The 22,144-nt window shown below is 38.2% G+C and overlaps 1 protein-coding gene across 1 annotated transcript in view; it reads left to right on the top strand.

Annotated features, from left to right (window-relative positions):
• The window catches only part of kcnip3a (Kv channel interacting protein 3a, calsenilin), a 73,733-nt gene that overhangs the window by 13,553 nt on the left and 38,036 nt on the right, over positions 1-22,144 (top strand). Inside the window, exon 2 of the mRNA XM_082187520.1 lies at positions 14,494-14,681. Within this exon, the coding sequence (XP_082043646.1) occupies positions 14,494-14,681 (188 nt within the window). The remainder of the gene's footprint in view (positions 1-14,493; positions 14,682-22,144) is intronic.

Below are 22,144 nucleotides of genomic sequence, written 5' to 3'. Positions count from 1 at the left end.
CTCGAAGACTGCTGGATTTGAGAGCGCCCTCCGTGTCCCCGAGATTTTTGTGGGGGAGCACGAGAGGACACACTCTGTTTTTGAGTGGCACGATGTTCAGCGCTCTTTTTAGAGGAGTGAGGCTGCTCCCGCTCAGCAGGCTCAATGAAAGAACGGCGGGGGAGAAGTTTTTGTAATGCAGCTGCCTGTTTAGCAGCTTCCTGAGATTTAGCTACCGCACTGTTTACTGCATCACCAAATAAACCAACAGTGGAAACCGGAGCATCTAAGAGAACGTGCTTTTCTTTCTCTTTTATATCGCTCAAATTGAGCCACAGATGCCTCTCAGTGGCCACCAGGGCTGCCATAGACCGCCCGATTGATTTAGCGGTCTCCTTGGTGGCCCTGAGAGACAGATCTGTGGCTCTGCGTAGTTCAGCCACTGTGTCAGGACCAATTCCCCCGCCCTCCTCTAAATCCCCCAATAATTCTGCCTGATAGGCTTGCATAATAGACATCGTATGCAGACACGCTGCAGCTTGACCAGCGGCTGCATACGATTTATGAACCAGAGATGATGTGAATTTTACTGGCTTAGAGGGAAGTGAAGGAGCTTTCAGGGAAGATGCCGTTGCTGGAGAGAGATAGCTCGCAAGCGTCTCCTCCACCTTCGGCATCTCCCCATAACCATATTCTTTATATTTGTGAATGGAAGAATAGTGGGATGTTTGTGGTGCATACACTCTGTATGAAACCGGTTTTCCCCACGATTTCGACACCTCGGTGTGGAGATCGGGGAAAAACGGAAGGCTTCTTCGCTGAGGCTGTGTACGAGATGGCAGGAAGCGTTCGTCGAGCTTACTTTTCGAACGAACGTCCTGCCTATCCTCTGGCCACTCAATAGATAATCTGTGAACTGCTCTCGTGACAACATCGAGCAATTCCTCAAAAGCGTGAGACTGAGGTGGCGAATCCTCAGACTCAGCTTCAATACTAACAACGTCCAACTCCTCAGAGCTGGACAATTGCAGTATTGGTGCCTCCATCGGGGGGGAAGAAACCGCAGCGCGTGCTTCCACACCCTGATGAGAGGCACTGGATCTATCAGAAGGATGTTGAGATTAGGCAGAGCCCGTCTCAACATCCACTGATAGATCCATTTGCGAACCCCAGGTCTGTGATTGCCGCCGTGCCTCGGGAACGCGATCGTGAACCGAGCCAAGCGGGATCGGAGCGAACGCAATGGAAGCGCGTCGCAATGCACACAGTCACCACCCTCGAGTGCTGACTGGGCATGCTCCTCACCCAAACAAACAACACAAAGAGTGTGAGTATCACCTCCCGTTAAATAACGCGGGCAGGGATGGACACACACTCTAAACTGCTGCTTGCTCACCATACTGAATATATATATATATATATATATATATATAATATAGACAGACAACACCAAATAACAAGGACAGATTCAACACAGAGCGCAACTGAAGACTCAGAAAGCTTTCGTTTTCTGTTTCGGGCCGGCTTTTATAGCTTCCTGGTACGTGACGTCACCCGCCTCTGACGTTCCGCCACACCATTGGACTGATTTTACATGTGCTTCAAGACGTCATCACGCAAAGCGTTCCCATAGCGTCAGTTTTCGACGCAACGGGAGTTCCCTTGAAAGGGAACAGTGCGTTTTTGCTCACCCTCAAAAATTGACCATTTTTATATAAAAATATCTGTGGGGTATTTTGAGCTTATACTTCACATACACACTCTGGGGACATCAGAGATTTATTTTACATCTTGTGAAAAGGGCATTACACCACCCCTTTAAAGGGATAGTTCACTTTGAAATTAATTTTTGGTATGTTTTAGCTTACCTCAAGGGCATCCAAGATGTAGGTGTCTTTTTTTCCGCAGTAGTTTCAATTTTTATATTTTTAGGTCAAACCGTTCTTGTCTGTCAGTCATATAATGCAGGTCTATGGTCATTATCTCAAAACACAAGCACAGAGTCCAAATTAAAACAATTCCCCGTCGTCCAAATTAAACAATTCCCCATCGTAAGTACACATTGATGGCCTAAGACACGAAACGAGCGGTTTGTGTGAGAAAACGAACAGTATTTTTATCGTTTTTACCTCTTATACGCAGCCATGTCGAAGTGATCTGATCTGACGTGTACGCAGACTGGTGCATAGATATATACACTAGATGTCGCCTTAAAGACATTCGTTCCAATGAACTGCCGTAGACAAGGCGACATCTAGTGTGTATATATGGTATATCTAGTCTGTGGCCGATATTGAAATTAGAGATACTCCACTTTCGGACCACAAACCACTGCTCTTTTCAACATTCCTTCCTTTACCACCCACAACTGTACCACCCCATGCTCGTTGGTCTCGCTCTTTAACCCCACATTCTCATGTTGTGTTCTCTGAAATGTATTCTGAGGCCGAAAATCCTCTCATTTTAGACTCCACTACTTCTTATCCGGATGTCGATGAGCAGCTACAAGCTTTTAATAACAAATGTTCCAACATCTTAGACTCCATTGCACCTCGAAAGCTTATCCACCCTCGAAACAAGCCCCAGCCATGGATAACTAGCGATATTTGTCTATTGCGTCAACAATGTCGTCGGCTTGAGCGAAAATGGAAGAAAGACAGGCTTCAAATTTCCTTTGAGATGCTGACTGTTTCACTAAATAATTTCCAAAAAACAGCCAAGGCAGCTAAGCATAAATTCTTATCTGACATCATTGAAAAAAATTTGCACTGTTCCAAAACGCTCTTTTCTACTATCGACTCTGTCTTAAATCCTTCTGTTAAGTCTTTTCCTACGATCTCTCCCACTGAGTGCGAAAACTTCCTTCATTTCTTTTCTGATAAAATTAACATTACTCGAGCACAAGTTTTTACCTCAAGAGAGCTTGTACCTGATCCTACTTTCTCCAGCTCGCAATGGAGCCACTTTGAATTGATCTCCCTTCAGACATGCAGGGAAATCACTTTAAAACTGAAATCCACCTTCTCTCCTCAAGATTTTCTACCTTCTCGTTTTATAAAACAGGTATTTGACACTGTTGGTTCAGATGTTCTGTATATTATTAACAACAGTCTTTCAACTGGGGCTCTCCCTGCTTGTTTTAAACACGCCACTGTGACTCCCGTCCTCAAGAAACCGTCACTCGACTCCGCTGTATATGCGAATTACAGACCCATCTCTAACCTGTCCTTCTTATCAAAAATTCTAGAAAAAACGGTCTTTATACAGCTGCAACACTATCTGCACATTAATTCTATTTCGGATATTTTTCAATCTGGTTTTAAATCCCTTCACAGCACTGAGTCCGCTCTTTTAAAAGTTCTTAATGACATTTTAACAACGACAGACGCTGGCGATACCATGGCTTTAGTGCTACTAGACTTGAGTTCAGCTTTTGACTTTGTAGATCACAAGATTCTCCTATCTCGGCTAGAACATTCGATCGGTATCTCAGGTATGGTACTCAAATGGTTCCAGTCTTTCCTATCTAACAGAAGTTTTTCTGTTAGATTAGGCACTCATCTATCTTCTCCGACTCACCTCAGTTGTGGGGTACCACAGGGATCGATTCTGGCACCCATAGTATTTTCTTTGTACATGCTTCCTTTGGGATCAATTATGAGTAGATTTGGTGTGTCGTACCATTGTTATGCGGACGATACCCAACTCTACATACCTATAAAACATAATGATAACACTACATATAAGAGACTACAAGATTGTCTTCACGAACTTAAGCTATGGCTCACTAATAACTTCATGCTGCTTAATGACGATAAAACCCAAATCATCCAATTTGGTCCAAATGAGCTCTCTGACAGACACTGTACTGATCTTGGTACCCTCACGCCACACCTCACTTCTGAAGTTAAAAACTTAGGTTTCTATCTTGACAGTAGTCTTAAACTGACCAAGCAAATTAATGCCACAGTTAGAGCCAGCATTTATCAATTACGACGGTTAGCCAAAGTCAAGCCTTTTTTAAACAGGAATAGCTTCGAAACAATTATTCACGCTTTTATTTCAACACGACTTGACTACTGCAACTCACTATATGTTGGGTTACCTCTCACTTCCATCTCTCGTCTTCAGATGGTCCAAAACGCGGCTGCCCGTCTGCTCACTGGCAGCTGAAAACGAGATCACATCACCCCAATCCTACGTTCTCTGCATTGGTTACCAGTCCGATACAGAATTGATTTTAAAATGTTATTGTTTGTCTACAAATCTCTTAACAACCAGGCCCCCAAATACCTCTCCGATTTAATTATCATTCATAATCCATCCAGATCACTCAGATCAAGAGATCATCATCTCTTGGCTGTTCCACGATCTCGCTTAAAACGAAGAGGTGATCGGGCTTTTGCAGTAGTCGGCCCTAAGCTGTGGAACGCCCTACCACTGCATGTTAAATCAGCCTCCACATTAGCTGAATTCAAATCTTTGCTGAAAACACATTTTTTCTCTAATGCGTTTAATGTACCATAACTTGTATGTTTTTGTCTTGTTTTGTTTGTTTTTCTTACTGTACAGCACTTTGGCAACCAAGGTTGATTTTAAACGTGCTCTATAAATAAAATTGATTTGATTTGATTTGATATATCTATGCACCAGTCTGCGCACACGTCAGATCAGAACATTTGGACGCGGCTGTGTTCAAGAGGTAAAAACTATATAAATACTGTTTACTGTATAAATACCGCTCGCTTCGTGTCTTAGGCCATCAATGTGTACTTACGATGGGGAATTGTTTAATTTGGACAACGGGGAATTGTTTTAATTTGGACTCTGTGCTTGTGTTTTGAGATAATGACCATAGACCTGCATTATATGACTGACAGACAAGAACGGTTTGACCTAAAAATATCAAAATTGAAACTACTGCGGAAAAAAAGACACCTACATCTTGGATGCCCTTGAGGTAAGCTAAAACATACCAAAAATTTATTTCAAAGTGAACTATCCCTTTAACAACTAGTTGATCAGTTTGGTTCTGTAACACACTGCATAGAACTTTGTTAATGCTGTTGTAAATACCTGAATTTTTCTAAATGCTGCTGTCACTCCTGTAAATTTCTGAACTGTGTGTGTACAGAACAGGATTAAGCACTAAAGGATGAATTGACAACTGAATTTAGCTGCAGTGTGCCAGTGACCTCAGTCATTTATGGAGCTTCATGAAAGTGGGTGGACGTTTCCATGGTAACGGTGGCTGCGTCCGAAATCGCATACTCTCTTGAGTAGGTACTTATTTTGAATAAGTAATAACTTTACAATCACTAAAAAAGTATATTATATAGTATGACTGTGTTTAGTATGAATGTAATCCGGACGTACTACATCTGCCATGTTGTCATTATAACGTGACCTACCAACCACAGTTACGTCGCTTCACTGCCATTCATAAATCCTCTGGGATTGTAAAGTGTCCATCATATGCACTTCAGAATCCCGGCGGAAGTAATAGGTCATCCGGGTAAATTTTGCTTCCTCTTTTCTGAGTACTGTGAATTCAGACGTACTTATTTTGTCACATACAGTTTTCCGCCTACTATATTAGGGAAGCATGCGATTTTGGATGCAGACAACAAGAAGTCTGATTGATGGAGGTCTTTTTAGAATTATGGGTAATATACTGTAGTTTTACCACCTGGAAGTTGAATGTTAAATCTGAGCTAAATATATATATATATATATATATATATATATATATATATATATATATATATATATATATATATATATAGTTTACACTATAGGTTATCAAACTATCTTTGCAGAAAATGAATGTGTGAATTGCTTCCTTAAAGCAAATTTTTCCTTCTATACAGCAATGTTGGGCCAAGGAACACTGATTATAATGATATTATATTTGAATATATCATAAGAGAAAGGAAAAGGAAACCTCTCACATGCTCTTAGTGTTACTGTGGTTATGCTCATGGAAGCAGACTCAAGGGCAGAGAGCATTATACATGTTTGATGGTGTTTTAATGGAGAACGCAGTCTTATCTAGCATTCTGGTCCTCCTCCCCAGAACACGTGTGGCTCCACTCTTATTAATTATGCAGCTTTCACGGCATTTAATCTATCTGTGATCAATACTAAGCACTGGTTACAACACGAGGTTAAACAGCAGTGTCTTGGGTTTTTGTTTAGAGTAGCATACTACCATGCTAATATTGTTAATATTCTGTATGCTTAGAATACCAAATGTGCTGTAAACCACAGTCTCTGACAATGTCATGTGCTCGACTTCACCTTTCATTTTCAATTAGAAGTGGATTAGAAGTATTAACCAGTTTTATTGCACAATACATTGTTTCACATATTATTGTTAACAATAGTAGGCTGTACTGTATACTGCACAGTATTCAGTATCCTATTCTAAACATAACATGCAGTAGTCTCTATGTGTTTGGTGGATTGCATCCATTTACATTATGCATTTGTCAGAAGATTTAATATTTTTAAATTAACTTATATTCCTTTGGAATCAAACCCATGACCTTGGTGTTTCTAGAGACATGCTTTACTCTTTGAGCTACATCAGAAACAGTGTTTTTAAATGTGTCTTTGTGTGTGTGAGCGGATTTAGTTTGTTCAGTTCATGTTTTATAATTGTGACTCTGTACCTGATCTAACACATGGATCTTCCCTTCCTTCTGAAAATAAATAATTTCCCTCAGGCTTTAATTATACAGCTCTGTCTGCTTCTCTGGCATTAAATGCTAAACAAGGACATGTTTTGTATATTCGTAAAATTACTGAATGGAAGAGTGGCTGGAATTAGTGTGTATTTGTTGAGTGAAAGTATAAAGGATAAATACATTTTTATGTTTTCTGAAGAAATTGAGATGACGTGTTGTCGGTGGTTTCCAGCACAGTGCTTTTAGTGTAGTTTTGTTTATGAATGAATCAGAGCTTTTGAGTGAACCTTTAAGTGAACAACCTGTTCACTAAGTGAACGACATGTTCAATGTGTGAGCAAATAGCATTCGAGTGCAGGCTGTGAAAGAGCATTTCATTAGTGAATGAATATGGCATCATAACTAACCGAGTCACTGTTCTGAGTCTGAACAAAACCCATCTTGCTCATGAACTGACTGTTGATCATGAACCAGTTGAATTTTTCCATGCCATGTCCTGCAGTTGAACAAAACGGAAGAAAAAATAGATATGCATATTATTAAAAATAAAGGGTCTTAAAGTTTTTGCTGTGAAGTCATAGAAGAACCACTTTGGGTTCCCAAAAAAACATTTCGGTGAACAGTTCTTGCCTTTTGCCCTGCCATTGACAAGATTTCACGTCATCTATGACACAACGCTTCCTTGCCATTGTCGAGTCTTTCCAGCAATCCATTTTTTCAGTCTTATGTGGTAGGGGGCGCTGTTACAGAACTTCTAAAATAGTACAGCTTCGCAAAATTCAAAAACAAGCGAAGAAACAAATCTCTGAAAAACCACAAGGGGTGGATAGTAGCTATTTATGCACAAGTAAGCTAACGTGAAAACCAAACATTCAACAGTATATAAATCAAAATTGCCTAATGTTACCGAATTAAATGTCAAACCCACAAAGAGGTTAACGACTGTGCAAACGTTGTGGGTGTTGATGGACTTTTTTTTGTCAAAACATTTTAATAAAGGATAAAAAGACTTGTTTAGGTTGTTACCCAACAACGTATTTTAACAAACTATTTAATTAAATAATGCAGTCTCTCTACCTTATAACGCACAAAAGAGTTCCTTGTTGCCACCTATTACTGCAATTATGTAACCTTGAGAAAGACAAACATATTAAAACACATTAAATGGCTGTTACTTTTTATAGCGAAAAAAGGACGAATGTTCTCAAATAGATAATAGAAGAGTAAAGTACATTGTGAACTTCACACCTTTCCTTTCTGTTTGCTTTTGTTTGCATTAAATTAATTTTATTTATTTAATTAAAATTAAAACTTGATTTATGTTATCCCTCAGTGAATCCATTGCTCTTTCTTTCTCATTTCTCTCTCCTTTTCTTTCCCTGCTCTCTATTTGTCTCTGTCTCTTTCTTTCTCTCCCTCCCCAATGAAATGCACAGAAATAGCTATGCAGATTTTCCCCCTTCCAAAATGATTTCATATCATCTCTATATCTTCCAATAACCCTCCATTCTTGCCTTCATTTCCCCTCTTATCTGTTTTCTTCACTCCTCCGCTCTGTCTTCCCTTTCTTTTATTGTATTTCTGTGCTCATTAATGCTAATTGGCGTCAGTGTATCTAAGAACAAAATCCAGTGGTGTTTTTTTTTCTTTATTTTACTCTATATCTGTTATCTCTCTCTCTCTCTCTCTCTCTCTCTCTCTCTCTCTCTCTCTCTCTCTCTCTCCTTTTCTATTTATATCTCAGCGTGGTGGGAGTGTTTGGTTAGAACGTTTACACTACTCTATTTGCCTCCTCTCTTTCTCTGTATTTCTCATCCTTCGTTCCTGTCCCTTATAAAAAACAAACTTGGATTGCTCTTTCATTTTGTCCTCTCGTTTACACGAGTGTATTCTGCAATGCTGATCAATAATCTGTGTGGAATTAAAGCGTACGTGTGTGTGTGGGCATCCCATATGCATGTCTATGCTTGACAGAAGGGGAGGGGGAGGGGGGGGGGGGGAGTCAGACAGTGCTGGGTCAATTAGAGGGATTGAGAGAGATTATCATTGGCAAGTAGTTCTGTGATTATTCCATGACTGAGGCGTCATGGGAAGGTTTGGGGAAAAAATAACTGAGTGGGTGGAGCTACAATAAGCTCTGAATGGCCCACACATTTTTCATGGGTTTGCCTCTTGACGATTTGTCTCATATCAAATACAAATTAGCTTTTTTGGCATGACTGTTTGGTTGCAATCCAAGGGTAAATAAAGAACTGGTTGTCTGAATATGTACAAAATTCTCTTTACTCAACAAACACTATACAATATATATATATATATATATATATAAATAATATATATATATATATATATATATATATATATATATAGGCTAATGTTTTATATATTTGAGGAGCAGAAATGAGTGTCTCGTCAATTCATAGCCAATACGGTCCTAAATCGCCTGTGTGATGCACTTCATCTTTTGTAACATTAGATTTTGGCCAAAAAAGATAGAGAGAGACATTGAGTCCCCACATAGCTACAGCAAACTTTATATTTACATGTAAGTTGATGAAAACGTAATGCAATGCACTTGCTGCCTAAGATGAGGCCGTTCTAATGACAAACAAAACACACATACTATCCCACATTTGCTGGTCAAAAACCTTGTAACTCCATTTGAGCTTGATTTTGGTAAAATGTTAATATAATGACACATGCAAGTGTCAAGTCAATTTTCAACAATATTATTGATCCGACTACTGATGCTGTTGTATGAGAACTGAGCAATGATCTTTTCTTGACGAAGACTTGGCGAAGACTTGGCGAAGACTTGGCGAAGACTTGGCGAAGACTTGGCGAAGACTTGGCGAAGACTTGGCGAAGACTTGGCGAAGACTTGGCGAAGACTTGGCGAAGAACACACAAGGGTAAACATACGACGTACTTATGACAACGAACCAGCACAGAATTGCAAACACAGGGTGAATAAAAAGGGAGAGCAAACAAAGCAGGTAACGAGGGAGGACAAGTGGGGCAAATTAATCAATAATCAGGTAACAAGGTGGGCGGGGTTAGACAATCGACAGGAGAGCACATGGCACAAGGAAACACATGACAAGCCATGTGATCACACCAAACATGACAAAAAACACAAGCACATGGCCAGTAAAACAAATCACAAGCATGTGCTCACACAAAACGAGACATGAACACGCAGCCAATGAGAACACTCATAAGCCATGTAACAAGTCATACAGACAAGAGAGCGCATGGCTCAAGGACACTCGAAGCCGCGCGCCCATACAAAGACATGACAAAACAGAAGTGTCAGAGCTGTCACAGAACCAAGAAATACACTAGACAGTAGTGACAGAACCCTGACACTACAGTCTACTCATACTCTAATGAGAGTTAATTGACATGTAGTTGCAAAGTTACTTATAGTTTGTAAAATGTCTAAAGTGGACTATCGAAATAAAGTGGAACCAAATAAATATTTATTGTGTACCAAATCAGCAAATTTCAAATCAGCAAAAGGATCGTGTGACACTGAAGACTGGACTGCTGAAAATTCAGCTTTGTCACAACATGGATAAATTACATTTTAAAATGTATAATAGTAATATTTGATTTTATTAATAATAATATTTCACAATATTACTGTTTTACTATATTTTCGATCCAAAAAATGCAGCCTTAGTAAACATAAAAATGTTAAAAAAAAATTAAAGACCCAAAACTTTTGAACAGTAGACCAAACACTCTAAACTCGAAAGAAATTTGTGACTGTGTTATTTACCCAGCACTGGGTAGGCATGTAAGGGGGTTCATCATTTTATTGACAGTAAAAATTACCCATCAACTGAGTTACAGGTAAACTACCAGCAAACTAACTGGGTAAAAATATTTAAAATAACCCAACAGGCTGAACCCAGCAACCCAGAGTGTGATAAAAAGACTAAAAGAAATTGAGATTGAAGTATTTTTGGTCATTTCAACCAGCTCTAGTACACAAAAAAATGGCAAACAGAAGACAGGGTAAAAAGAAAGAACAAAGTGAAAAATTAAGTAAACTAAGATCAGTAAAAACGCTGACATGCTGTCTCACCAGATGGGAAATGTCTGAATCATAAAATGTGTTAATTCAGCAGAACAAATATGATGCAAATGTGTCTCTTTATCCTAATTCAAAGTCGTTCTAATACCTAATTTGCCATTTTTATCACACACCCAGTCATTAATCCCAACCATACTTTTAATTCAGTCTCCTTAGACTTTATGCGGCAAGAGCAGCAGCTCTTCCATTTTTAATTCAGCCGATTACACTCACTGTCAGGATTCAGCCCCCCCTCTTATGTGTCATATTCTTTGACAGTCCCTCCCTCACCTGGCATTTAGCTCCGTTTCTAGCGATTGTGTTTCGACCCGGCTCATGCTGCTCAGCATTTACAGCTTGGCCTAAACCAACCTCTCCCTGAGAGCCTAATCAATGTCTGTGTTTATCTCTATAAAAGCCCTCTCAGGATGATGACGGGCTCCTTTGTGAGTTTATGAAGAGTGAGGCGGCTCTCCAAACCTCTACCTGCCATGCTTTTGTGTGTGCTCGTAAAAGAGGCTCGCTCGCTCTCTGCCGATCTTTTATTGATGGGGTTTTTATAGAGTTAGAGTCTGAATAAATGAGTGCTGAAAGTCGAATGAGCGGAGCTGTGCTGTGCAGGAACGAGGTATGGTACAGTGCGTGGCAGGGGGATTCCTTTAGTAAACAAGACACCTCCTGGTCTTTAAAGTTTGGTGATGACAGACAAGGCAGGGGTTTAAATGACCTGGAAAGATCCAGAAATGCTTCCGCCACCAAATTACTATTATTGGCAGTTTGATTATCTAGTCTATTCCATATGTGTTTGCTCCAGTCCAGGTTTTGTTGGTTACCATACAGGTGATCCTGCGGTGGGCTGATATAACTCATGGGAGCAGTGAAATGCCACATTGTCCCATTAAGTTGCTGAAATGCTGGTATTTTTCAACTTTCTCCATATTTCTTAACTTGGCAAAGGTCATTCTGAAACCAAGCGCTGTGTTCAGTATTATATGGCACACATTGCTGTTTAATTCAGGTCACCCTTCTGTTGCACTACCATTCAAAATGTTGTATCTTATGCTCACCAAGGCTGCATTTATTTGATGAAAAATACATTCAAATGTAAAAAGACATTTATAAGAACTGTCTTCTATTTTACTATATTTTAAAGTGTAATTTACTCCTGTGATGTCAGTGGCGTCAATTCACCAAAAGCCAAGGTATGGTAGACTCTGATGACATCATCCAATTTTACTCCCTCGATGTGACAGTCACACTTCCAACTTTTTACAGCACTTCAAACTCAAACGTCTAAATATTAACTAATTTAAATGTTACCTTGTTAAATGTAAATGTATGTAGGGAAAAAAAAATTCTTCAAATTACGAATGAATTTAGACTGCAAGTAAAGAGCGCTTCCATCCCTGAAGCTGTCAGTCAGTTCGCCACAAACTCATTGAGTGAGAAAACTCTCGTATTAATCAATGAATCTGTCATAACTGCACAATGAATCTTTTATATACATAATGTCTCCGCTTTGTTAGAGGCTTTCGCACTGGAGGAACCTTTTCATAGTTTCTAGAACTATTGGAGGAAGTACCCATTTTTTGGAAATAGGAACGATTTTAGTTCTAGGAACTCCTTTTGGAGGAACTAATTTAGCTCGTACTTCAGAGCAGGGTCTAAACCAGCACTATAGGAATTACCAGTGACATTAGTGTACGCTTTTGATTGGCCAAACGCACGCAAAACATTTTCTTCTCAGCTAGCGACATTGGACATCAACCACAGGGCATATGCTAATACCATTTCATATACTGTCTACTTTCTATGTATAACAATTCCATTTAATAACGTGTTAGACAGGACTGTTAGACAGATCATAAACTAATGAACACGGAAAATGCTAGTACTTTTCCTAAAATGATGATCCATTCTCTCAAAACAATAAAGCCAAAACATATTCAGTAAGCTGAGTAGCCAAACATGACATAATATGCAGCGATAGGCTTCATTTCTTTCTCTCAGCTTTACACAAACCATCAATAAGAGTGAGCAGCGCCAAAAGTGCATTATGTGTGCAAACACAAAGCAATGAGTCGTGATTGATAACAAAATAAGACATCTTCACACAGCACCCACAGCATGAGAGAAAACAGCATTAGTTCTTTCAAAACAAGACGTAGAGCAGTTCTTCAACAGTGGAAAAGAGTGATTCATTTTTGATTGTCCAATCCTAGATAAACAGGCAACAACAGTGTGAAGATAATGGTCAGCTTGACAGTTGAATTTGTGGATCTTATCATTGTGTAGAAACTAGTATGCTGACTATGCTCACAAGTATGTATGGGGGATTGGAGACTGTCACAAGATATTTCCTCTGTCAGTGGGAAATGTAATCATGGCCTCCACCAAGGCCATGTGACCCAATAATATGCTTTATGAAATCATTGTTCAAAGCAATGCTGATATGGCTTCAGAAACAACTGGTTTTCATCACTTGTCGAGATGTTTGAAATGAGTCTTGGCTTGAGTTGGTATCAGTGAAGAAATAGAGGCTGTGCAAGAAGGAAACATAAACTGAATTATAGTGTAACCATATTTCCTTCTCCATAGTTACTGCACTTATTGTTACTAGGCCTACTATATAAAAAATTAAACTAAAATGGGATCACCTGTAAACTGTCTAACTATATGATGATTGTGGCTGATACCAAGTTACCACAGTTTTATTGTAAATAATAAGTAAGATATTTTTGGCAGAAGTTTGCTATGATGCAGTTTTGTCATTTTACAGAGCTCAAATGATCATTTAATATTTTATTATAGTTCAAAATGTTACAGACTTAAAACAGATATTTAAAAAAAAAGAATTTTGCCTCTATATCTCGATTTGAATGTTAACTCTAGTTCTTATTAATGACAGGATTCTAGGAAGGCATGATATAATCTCTAATGACAGATAATCTTGTGACATCATTTCTGATTATGTCATAGTCCGCCTGTGCGCTGTGATGATGTCAGTGTGGCGGATGGCAGGTCACAGAGTTTTGCATGACCTTTTTCATATTTTATGGTTCATGCCCTGTATATTTGCAGCAGACTAAGTTTAGATTCAGAGGCTGATATGAAACATGTTTGCCATATGCACATGTCCCATGATAATTTGTCATTTCGCTTTTATTAATTTTTTTACCAAATAAGCAACCTGAGGATAATAAAAGCTCATTTTAGATTCATAGACTGACGTAAACCTCATTTATTCACATCTCCATTGCAACAACATGACAACCTCCTGAAGAAAAATATGTAGGCTTATTGTGTTTTAGGCTTCCCCTTCACCCTTAAAATCTTCCCTTATGCTTTGGCTGCTTTGCAAGCACTAGTGTTTTCTTTAACAAATGAAAATCTAGTTTTGTTTATTTGTTTTGTTGGCAGATGTAACCAAAAAAAAAACAGGGAACCCAAAAGCGAATAAATCAATTCATGTTTGAGTGATGTCATCTTAAAAATCTGTCCTCTGAACGCAGCAATACCATCTGTTTACATATGCAATATTCACACCCCTGAGGACTATTATGTCTTCTCTGAAGTACTTTCAACACTTAGTCAAAGACCACGTTGTTATATAAGCAAGACACATTCTACCATTTGCTGTTCTTGTGCTGAGTAGAATTTAATTTAACACAAACACACATTTTGCAAGATTGGATCCGCTGAGTGAGAAGAAATAGGCTCTTTGTCATTGTCTTTCTCTCCCAGGAGGATGGCAAGTTGGGGGATGGCAGTCTGCTGGGTGATGCCAATGGGCTGGAGCCTGGCACAGGCCGACAGAAGGAGAGTGGCAAATGGCAGAGGCCTCGCTTCACACGGAAAGCCCTCATGAGGTGTTGCCTGGTCAAATGGATCATCGCCAGCACCGGACCCAAAGAGCAAGGTGAGACAGAGAAGTGGCGGAAAAGGCACTGGAGGAAATGAGGTTTTAGGAAGGCCTGCTGATGGAGTGTTTCTGCATATTTGATGGTGTGACACGTCACATGCTGGACACGCTGGACACATGCGTAAAAAGAACATAAATTGAATTGCATAGAGGAAATGCAAGAGAAATGCAGAGAAATTGATGGCATATTTTAAGCTTCTGCACAATACATTTTGAGCACATCCTTATAATCACAATTTTAAACTTTTGAACTGCTCTTTTCAATGCAGTTGCAATGAATGATGATTGAAGCATTCAGTCTTTAAGAACACTAAGTGTCTGATAAAATCAAAAAGTGTCGGTGCAATGTTAGATGACATACTTTAGAACTGGCTACGCAAAATTCTTTTCAGGTTTTTCCTGTAACGTGCTCCGATTGGTTCGCTATTACATCCTTGATACGTAGTTCCTAGCTTGCATGGGACATACAACAATTTCTAATTAAATAACGTCATTTTTTAAATCATTACCAGCCATCTTGGTAAACAGTGGGCGCAAGCCTTTTGATCACGTTGCTTCACCTGCAAAGAACCAGAAACGTCATGCATATAGACCTGAATGGAAAGAGAAATGTCCATGCCTAAGATACGAGACTGTCAATTGAGAAACAATAGATATCTTTGATTAGCAAACTAACATTTAGCTGAAATTCACTCAAAATCGTCCTTTCCAGTGAGATATTAACTCGAGAACTGCTGTGAACTCAAGAACCATATCAATCTGATTCATGAATAAATCATTCAGGTCCGTGTTTCCCAAAAGCATATCAAGCCAAGGTGGGGCTTCATTTCAGTACAAACTTCATTTCAGTCTGTTCCTCAAGCTTCAAAATACTTGGAATATGAGTCATACGAACCCCTTTAATTATACTTTTATGGTGCATTTTTATCGTTACCAGCAGAGAATGCACGCAAATACATGCAATCTTTATATATGACATCCTCCACCTGCTAATCACTTCATCTCCATTAGTAAATGAGTCCCGAGGCAGCTTGTAACCACAGATGTTGAGCCTTGACCTCAAGAGGGTGACATTGATCAAACAGACCTCAGCAGAAGTGTCTCTGTTGAACATGGCACAGGGAATGGATTCAGGTTGATTCGGTTTTGATCGATCTGTGTTGCCACTCTCTTCACGTAAGCTAGCCCTCTGTGGGCCATAAATGAGATTGTATAAAAATAGAGGTTAAAGTCAACCTTCTAAAAAGTACTGCTTGTTCAAACTTTGGTGGTTTTATAAGCTCTGTCAGCTCTGAATGCAGAGCAGTTGTCTAGCTTCTATACAGTAACACTACAAGTTCAGGTTTGGATATCTTACATTTCTTGATGGTTCCAATAATCTGGAGCTGATTTTCATGATTGACAGTATACAGTTTTTGTATTTTTGTGTGTTTAGTATGTTTGTATTGTATAGGGGTTATAGTTCTGTTTTTTAATCTGTTTAATGTGAATGTGTTGTTCACTACAGTGACTATTCTAACCTCTATGTCATTTTCACGAGTTCACGAGTACATATAATCGAATAGAGTAAAGAGTATGCATACTGTCTGGGCTCACAATTTTTGGCCGAATCCAGAGTACTCCCCCAATATCCCTGGCTGGGATAGGAAGTTGGGGTGGTTGAGGGATGCTGGAAAACTGTCGAGGGACAGAGGTGAGTCGGCTATATGTATATTGGCCTCCTCTTGTTGATTGGGTAGATTATCTAAACGGGCTCCACCCGAATTTTAATAAAACATAATTTAATATTTTTTGGGGGACATAAAGTCAAACATGTCCTGATATCATAATAAAGACAAACAGGTAATTTAAATGGTTTACCTAGTGAATAATAAATATACTAAAAAGTATTTGAAATGCATTTATTTTATTCTAAGTATACTACAAATACATTTACATATTTATGTACTTAATATAATACCCTGCTATTGTACTTTTGGTACTAAATTGGTATACTTAAAGTCTGCTAAATTGGAACAACTAATTTTGGACTTAATGCACTTTAGTTATCCGGAAATAGTGCTGAAGTTCAACTAAAGTTCTACTTAAGTATATTTGATTGTGCTAAAGTGGAACTATTGCAAGTATACTTTAGGTACACTTAAAATATATTGCATTTAAAGACTGATATGATACAGTTGTCATACTATTCTTACTAATAGTGATATTAAAACACAAATGCACATTGTGCAATAAAGAAATACTCCAAATGAAGTTTAATTATAATATGATTATAAAGTCTCAAGTGATATGTCGGTAAATATGTTAATGGATTTGTAGTATACTTAGAATGAAATAAATGTATTTTAAATACATTTTGGTAAAGGTATTTTTCACTAGTGTTGGCATGTTCTTAGAAATAATATGTATTAATAAATATTTAAATGTATATTTTTTTCTGCAAAAACAAAGTTTTGTATTAGATAATATCAGATAATTTGAATACATATGACTTATTCATGATATTAAAAAAAACGTACATTGAAAAAACAAGATTTTTTTTATTTTTTTTTTAATTAGTAAGATTTCACGTGTATTTAAGGTGTAAGGAAAAGATGTTATTCATTTTTACTTGAGTCATTAAATGTGCACTTTAAAATGATGTAAAATCAAGGGTGTCTTTTATTTTTCCACACTAAAGGTGGCATGCCTAGTGCCAGACGTTGCATTTCATCATGTTCTTCACTGTGCTCGGCTGGTGCCGTCTAGTGGTTATGGGGAGAAACAAATTTGTGTAATGCATTAGCTCATCTGAAACAAAGACTTTAATCATGTTGTTTATGAAGAACATGCTTTTATGAATGCTTGTGAATATTTAATGAAGTGTTAATATGTGATATATAAGAAGTAAGTGTTTGACATTATGCTATAATGATTTATTCGTTTTTTAGCTCTCAAGATTGCTGAAAGAGCTGAGAGAATCACTCAAGTGATTAAGGGTGTTGAAAGAGACACTTAAACAGTTTGTGGCACCATTAAAAAAAAATTGGCTCTCTATTGGCAGAATCAGGAAATCAGAGATTGGCTTGCAAATGGGGAAATCAGAGAGGGCTATAGGAAGAGTGAAATAAGAGACGAAGGATGAGAAGTGTCTCAGAATAAAACTAGTGGCCTTTGTTGACATTGTGGTAACTACTGTGGTATCTACAGTAGCCCTAAAAACTATTTGGACGCTTAAACCACACTTAAAAATGTATCAATACATCAGATCATGAAATAGCAACATATTAAGAGAACGTAATAAAGTATCAAGTGAAAGTATTAAATTGGTCCTTGATTATGATATATATTTTTTTTTTTACTTAAGTTAGAGTGTAATGTTGCTGTTTGAGCATAAACAACATCTGCAAAGTTACGATGCTCTAGGTTCAATGCAAAGGGAGATATTTTATTTGACAGAAATCGCTTTTTAAAGACTTCAACAAACGGCTGGTAGGAACTACAACAAGATTCTTCCCGGGTTGGTGACATCACAAACCGTAAAATGTACATTGTAAATTACAATTTACAAGGGATGAGGCCATGTTGGTCTGCTTTAGATTAGAAGAAGAGTTGTTTTCGCTGTTTTTTACACCCTGGAAAAGGTTTGTCCTAAAGCTGACGTACTTAGAGAGGTTAAAATGTATTTTTAACACTATTCCTGAGCATTATAACCTCAGCGTTTGTCTGTGCGCTGCTCATTTGTACGGAGAACAGCCTCTAGAAGACAGCACAATGCAGGATATACGCACAAAAGCTTCTCCTGAAAGACGGAGCCATTCCCATTTTGTCGGGGCAATCTGTTGTTTATGGATCACAACTTGCAAGTACGTCTTATAAGTTGTGCTTTCTATTAACAGTTCCAATTATAAGCTTTATGTAGTTGCTTTGATTGTTATGATTAAGCTTTAGCTCAACTAGCCTGCTAACTAACATTAAAGTATTGATGTAGTGTTTACTGTAGCTTTTGTAAGCTCTTGCTTTTGTATGACTGTTCACCGCTCCTTAGGAAAATTATCCATGATTTTGTGATCAATTACTCTTTGTATTACCATAGTTTTCCGACAAATATGATGAAATGGTGGATAACAACATATCTATAAGAAAATTACAAAAAACATACCACTCTGAAACGTCCTGTGAAATCCGTGCTTCAAATCCGTTCGGCACAATCCTCTTGTTTGTTAAGATTGTCAGGGTCTGAATTGGGCTTGAAATGGTTTGAAATTGATGCCATTGTTAATATTTACATCTGAGTAGAGCTCACGGTTAAGAAGGGGCGTGACATTTCCCGAACATGTGCTGAAGCACGGCACACTCAGCCAGCTAACCAATCAAAACACATTTCATATTTCGGAAAGAGGGGCTTCATCGAAAAAGACACGTTAAACCAGACTGGGGAGTGAGGAGCTGTAATAATGTAAATTATGTGAAAAAAATGATACGTTTTTTGAACAATCAAGCATGAAAACATATTCAGGGACAACCCTAAAACAAGACTTCGTAAAAGGGCATAATAGGACACCTTTAAAGTAAGATTAATGTCTGTGTATATATATAAAAGTATTTGGTATGTGGAAAATTCCAAAATGCCAACATTCTGTGGATCAAATTCATTTTTAATGTGAACTCTGCTAGGACACCTGTTTGAACGTCAGGAAAATTGACTTAAAAGTAATTGACATTTTTTTTAGTTTTGAGAAGTTGTAGCATTATTTGTTTAAATTCCACTTTGTTAGATTATTTGATGTCTTCTGACTGTACAGCATACTATACTGTACATGCTTCCTGCGAAACTTGAGCATTCTGCTTGTCATCTCTCTCTCTCTCTCTCTCTCTCTCTCTCTCTCTCTCTCTCTCTCTCTCTCTCTCTCTCTCTCTCTCTCTCTCTCTCTGATCAGTGACACTTCCTGTTCATAGCTTTAATTCCTACAGTCCAGGATATGTTCAGATATATACAGAATAACTCTGTCAGGACACTGAAGACCTCACTAGCTGTTTGGTTTGGATTACTGTCCACGTCTGGATTGGGAGGTGTAACGTTATCCAGATAGCAAATCAGCAGTGTGTTCTACATAGGGTCACATTGAGACTTTTCTGCACTTCGCAGCAAAACCCTCCAGTACTGGATCTCAGGAAGTTAGTATGGATTTGTTGATTCATTAAGAAAGAAATGGATAAAGACTAATTTGACAATCACAGCAGCCCAAAGGAAACTCCTCTTCTAAATTTGATCTTGACTGAGAAAAACCTGTGATCTGGGAACTCTCTTTTAAGTCAGGAAGAAGTTTGATGTCATATTGTTTTTGAGGTGAAGTTTTTAGAGATTAGTCTGTCTTCTGGTGATGGTTTAATGGACTTTTTCCGTTGTGTGAGTTACAGTAGTTTAACAGTGACTGTTCGATCAGCTGTTGAGGCATTCGAGAAACGTTACTGAAGGACAAGAGACATGGATGCGGTGAACGACTTTAAGAATGACTGTCAGAAGGAGTTGACCAGCATGCTGAGCTGCTTTTTCGGCTTGATCACCGGCTCTTTTACCAAAGGTACTTCCTTTGCTGTGATCTGTCTTTTTACATTCTTTAAAAATGATTTGACTCCTCACTCTTTTATACTGAACTTTGAAGTTTCTGCACAAGTGAAGTTGTATGTTGTTTGGTTTCTATCAATTGTTTCTCCATAACAGATCAGAGACCATGTTTAATCTTGTTTTTTTTCTTTTTTCGAGTGAAAATGTCTAAACATCCTTGAGATACATTTACTTGAGAAAAATAATTCGGTTTTTACCCTCTTGCCAAAAAATTATTATTATTTTTTTTTTTTTTTACAGTTTTTCTCGATTGTTTACACACATTTTCTGGTACTTGAGACACAATGACCACAACATGTAACTCATTCACCAACCCCCTGAACCAATTCTGCTAAACTACAAGCACAATTCCTGCTTTACACTCAAATTGTACTTCTAAAACACACTTTTTTCAAAACACTACACACAATTCTCTGCTTTTGGCACAATTTTCATGCAGAAAATCTCTTGTTTTCACAAGGAACACACTGCCATTCAAATATGCACACTGACTCATCACATGGGCAAACACCCGTCACACAGTTTTACAATTAGCAATCAGAGCTTTAGCATAAAAGGGCAATAGGTCAGCTCTTCAATGGTGCAATGGATGCCAACATTGGATTTATTTATTTTTTTACTGTAACTGTATACAGTAAATTCTTCTGTTGTTTTGTATGTAGACCACTGTATGTACAACTTTGTGTTGGTTGGGATGTACACTGTGTACATTGTTTTTGTGGGAAAAATAAAATATATTTGTTACCATGTATTTGTGTGTTCTGAGTATAAAAACAATATTCTCAAATATTTTACAACACACTTATGTATGTACTGTCTTTAGTAAGTGTAACACTGAACAAAAAAAGGCCTAAGTCATTAATGATGAATGGAGAAGAAGTGTTTTCCATTCATCATAGTGTTTTACATTGAGCACATCAGTGTTCAACTGGTTCTTATAAATGTCTATTCATATGATGGTTTGTGTGTGTCATTTGAAAACAAAATGCCATTTTGAGAAGAAATAACACTGTTTTGAATGTAAAGTGTCATTTTGCAGGAGAATTGAGGGGTTTTGCCCATTGTGTGTGTTTTTTTGAATTTGTGTGTAGAGTTCTGAGAATATGAGGCATGCTTTCAGAAAATGTGTGTAAACAATCGAGAAAAACTGTAAGTCGAAAACATACTGATCAGGACTTTTCATTTATGGTGGGTGTAGTTGCATGAGATAAAATGAACACATTATTTCTGGACAGGCAGGTCTATAATCACTTTATTGGATGTTTTTATCTGGTAATGGTGTAACTGTGCTGGTCCATTCTTCTACTGGACTCTGATTCAGTGTAAAACAGTCTCAGTCTGCCAGTTGCTGTTGTGTGTGTGTGTGTGTGTGTGTGTGTGTGTGTGTGTGTGTGTGTGTGTGTGTGTGTGTGTGTGTGTGTGTGTGTGTGTGTGTGTGTGTGTGTGTGTGTGTGTGTGTGTGTGTGTGTGTGTGTGTGTGTGTGTGTGTGTGTGTGTGTGTGTGTGTGTGTTTGTGTAATACAAGCCCTTTAACTTTCACTAAGAACCAAAACATTGTTCTGTCTCACTGCTGGTCAAAGGACAGATGCTCTAGTCTTCCAGGTGAATAATTGAATTAGTCCTGTTCAATTTGTCCTGTCTTTTCCTTTGACACTAGACTTACTCACCCTCATGTTGTTCCAAACCAGTTCCTTTCTTTCTTCTGAGGAATACAAAAAGATACATTTTGGCAGAGTGTTCTCGCTACTATTTTCCAATGAAAACCAGCTCAGAGAAAACACATTATGTTAAAAAATCCCTCTATTTCATTTCCATTTCTCACATTCGTATAGAGACGTGAACTCCGGGGTCAGGAGGGAATGAAT

This window comes from Leuciscus leuciscus, assembly GCF_965113295.1.
Source record: "Leuciscus leuciscus genome assembly, chromosome: 13".
Classification (NCBI taxonomy): domain Eukaryota; kingdom Metazoa; phylum Chordata; class Actinopteri; order Cypriniformes; family Leuciscidae; genus Leuciscus; species Leuciscus leuciscus.
The sequence above is the reverse complement of the archived record's forward strand: the minus strand, read 5'-3'. Positions and strand labels throughout refer to the sequence as shown.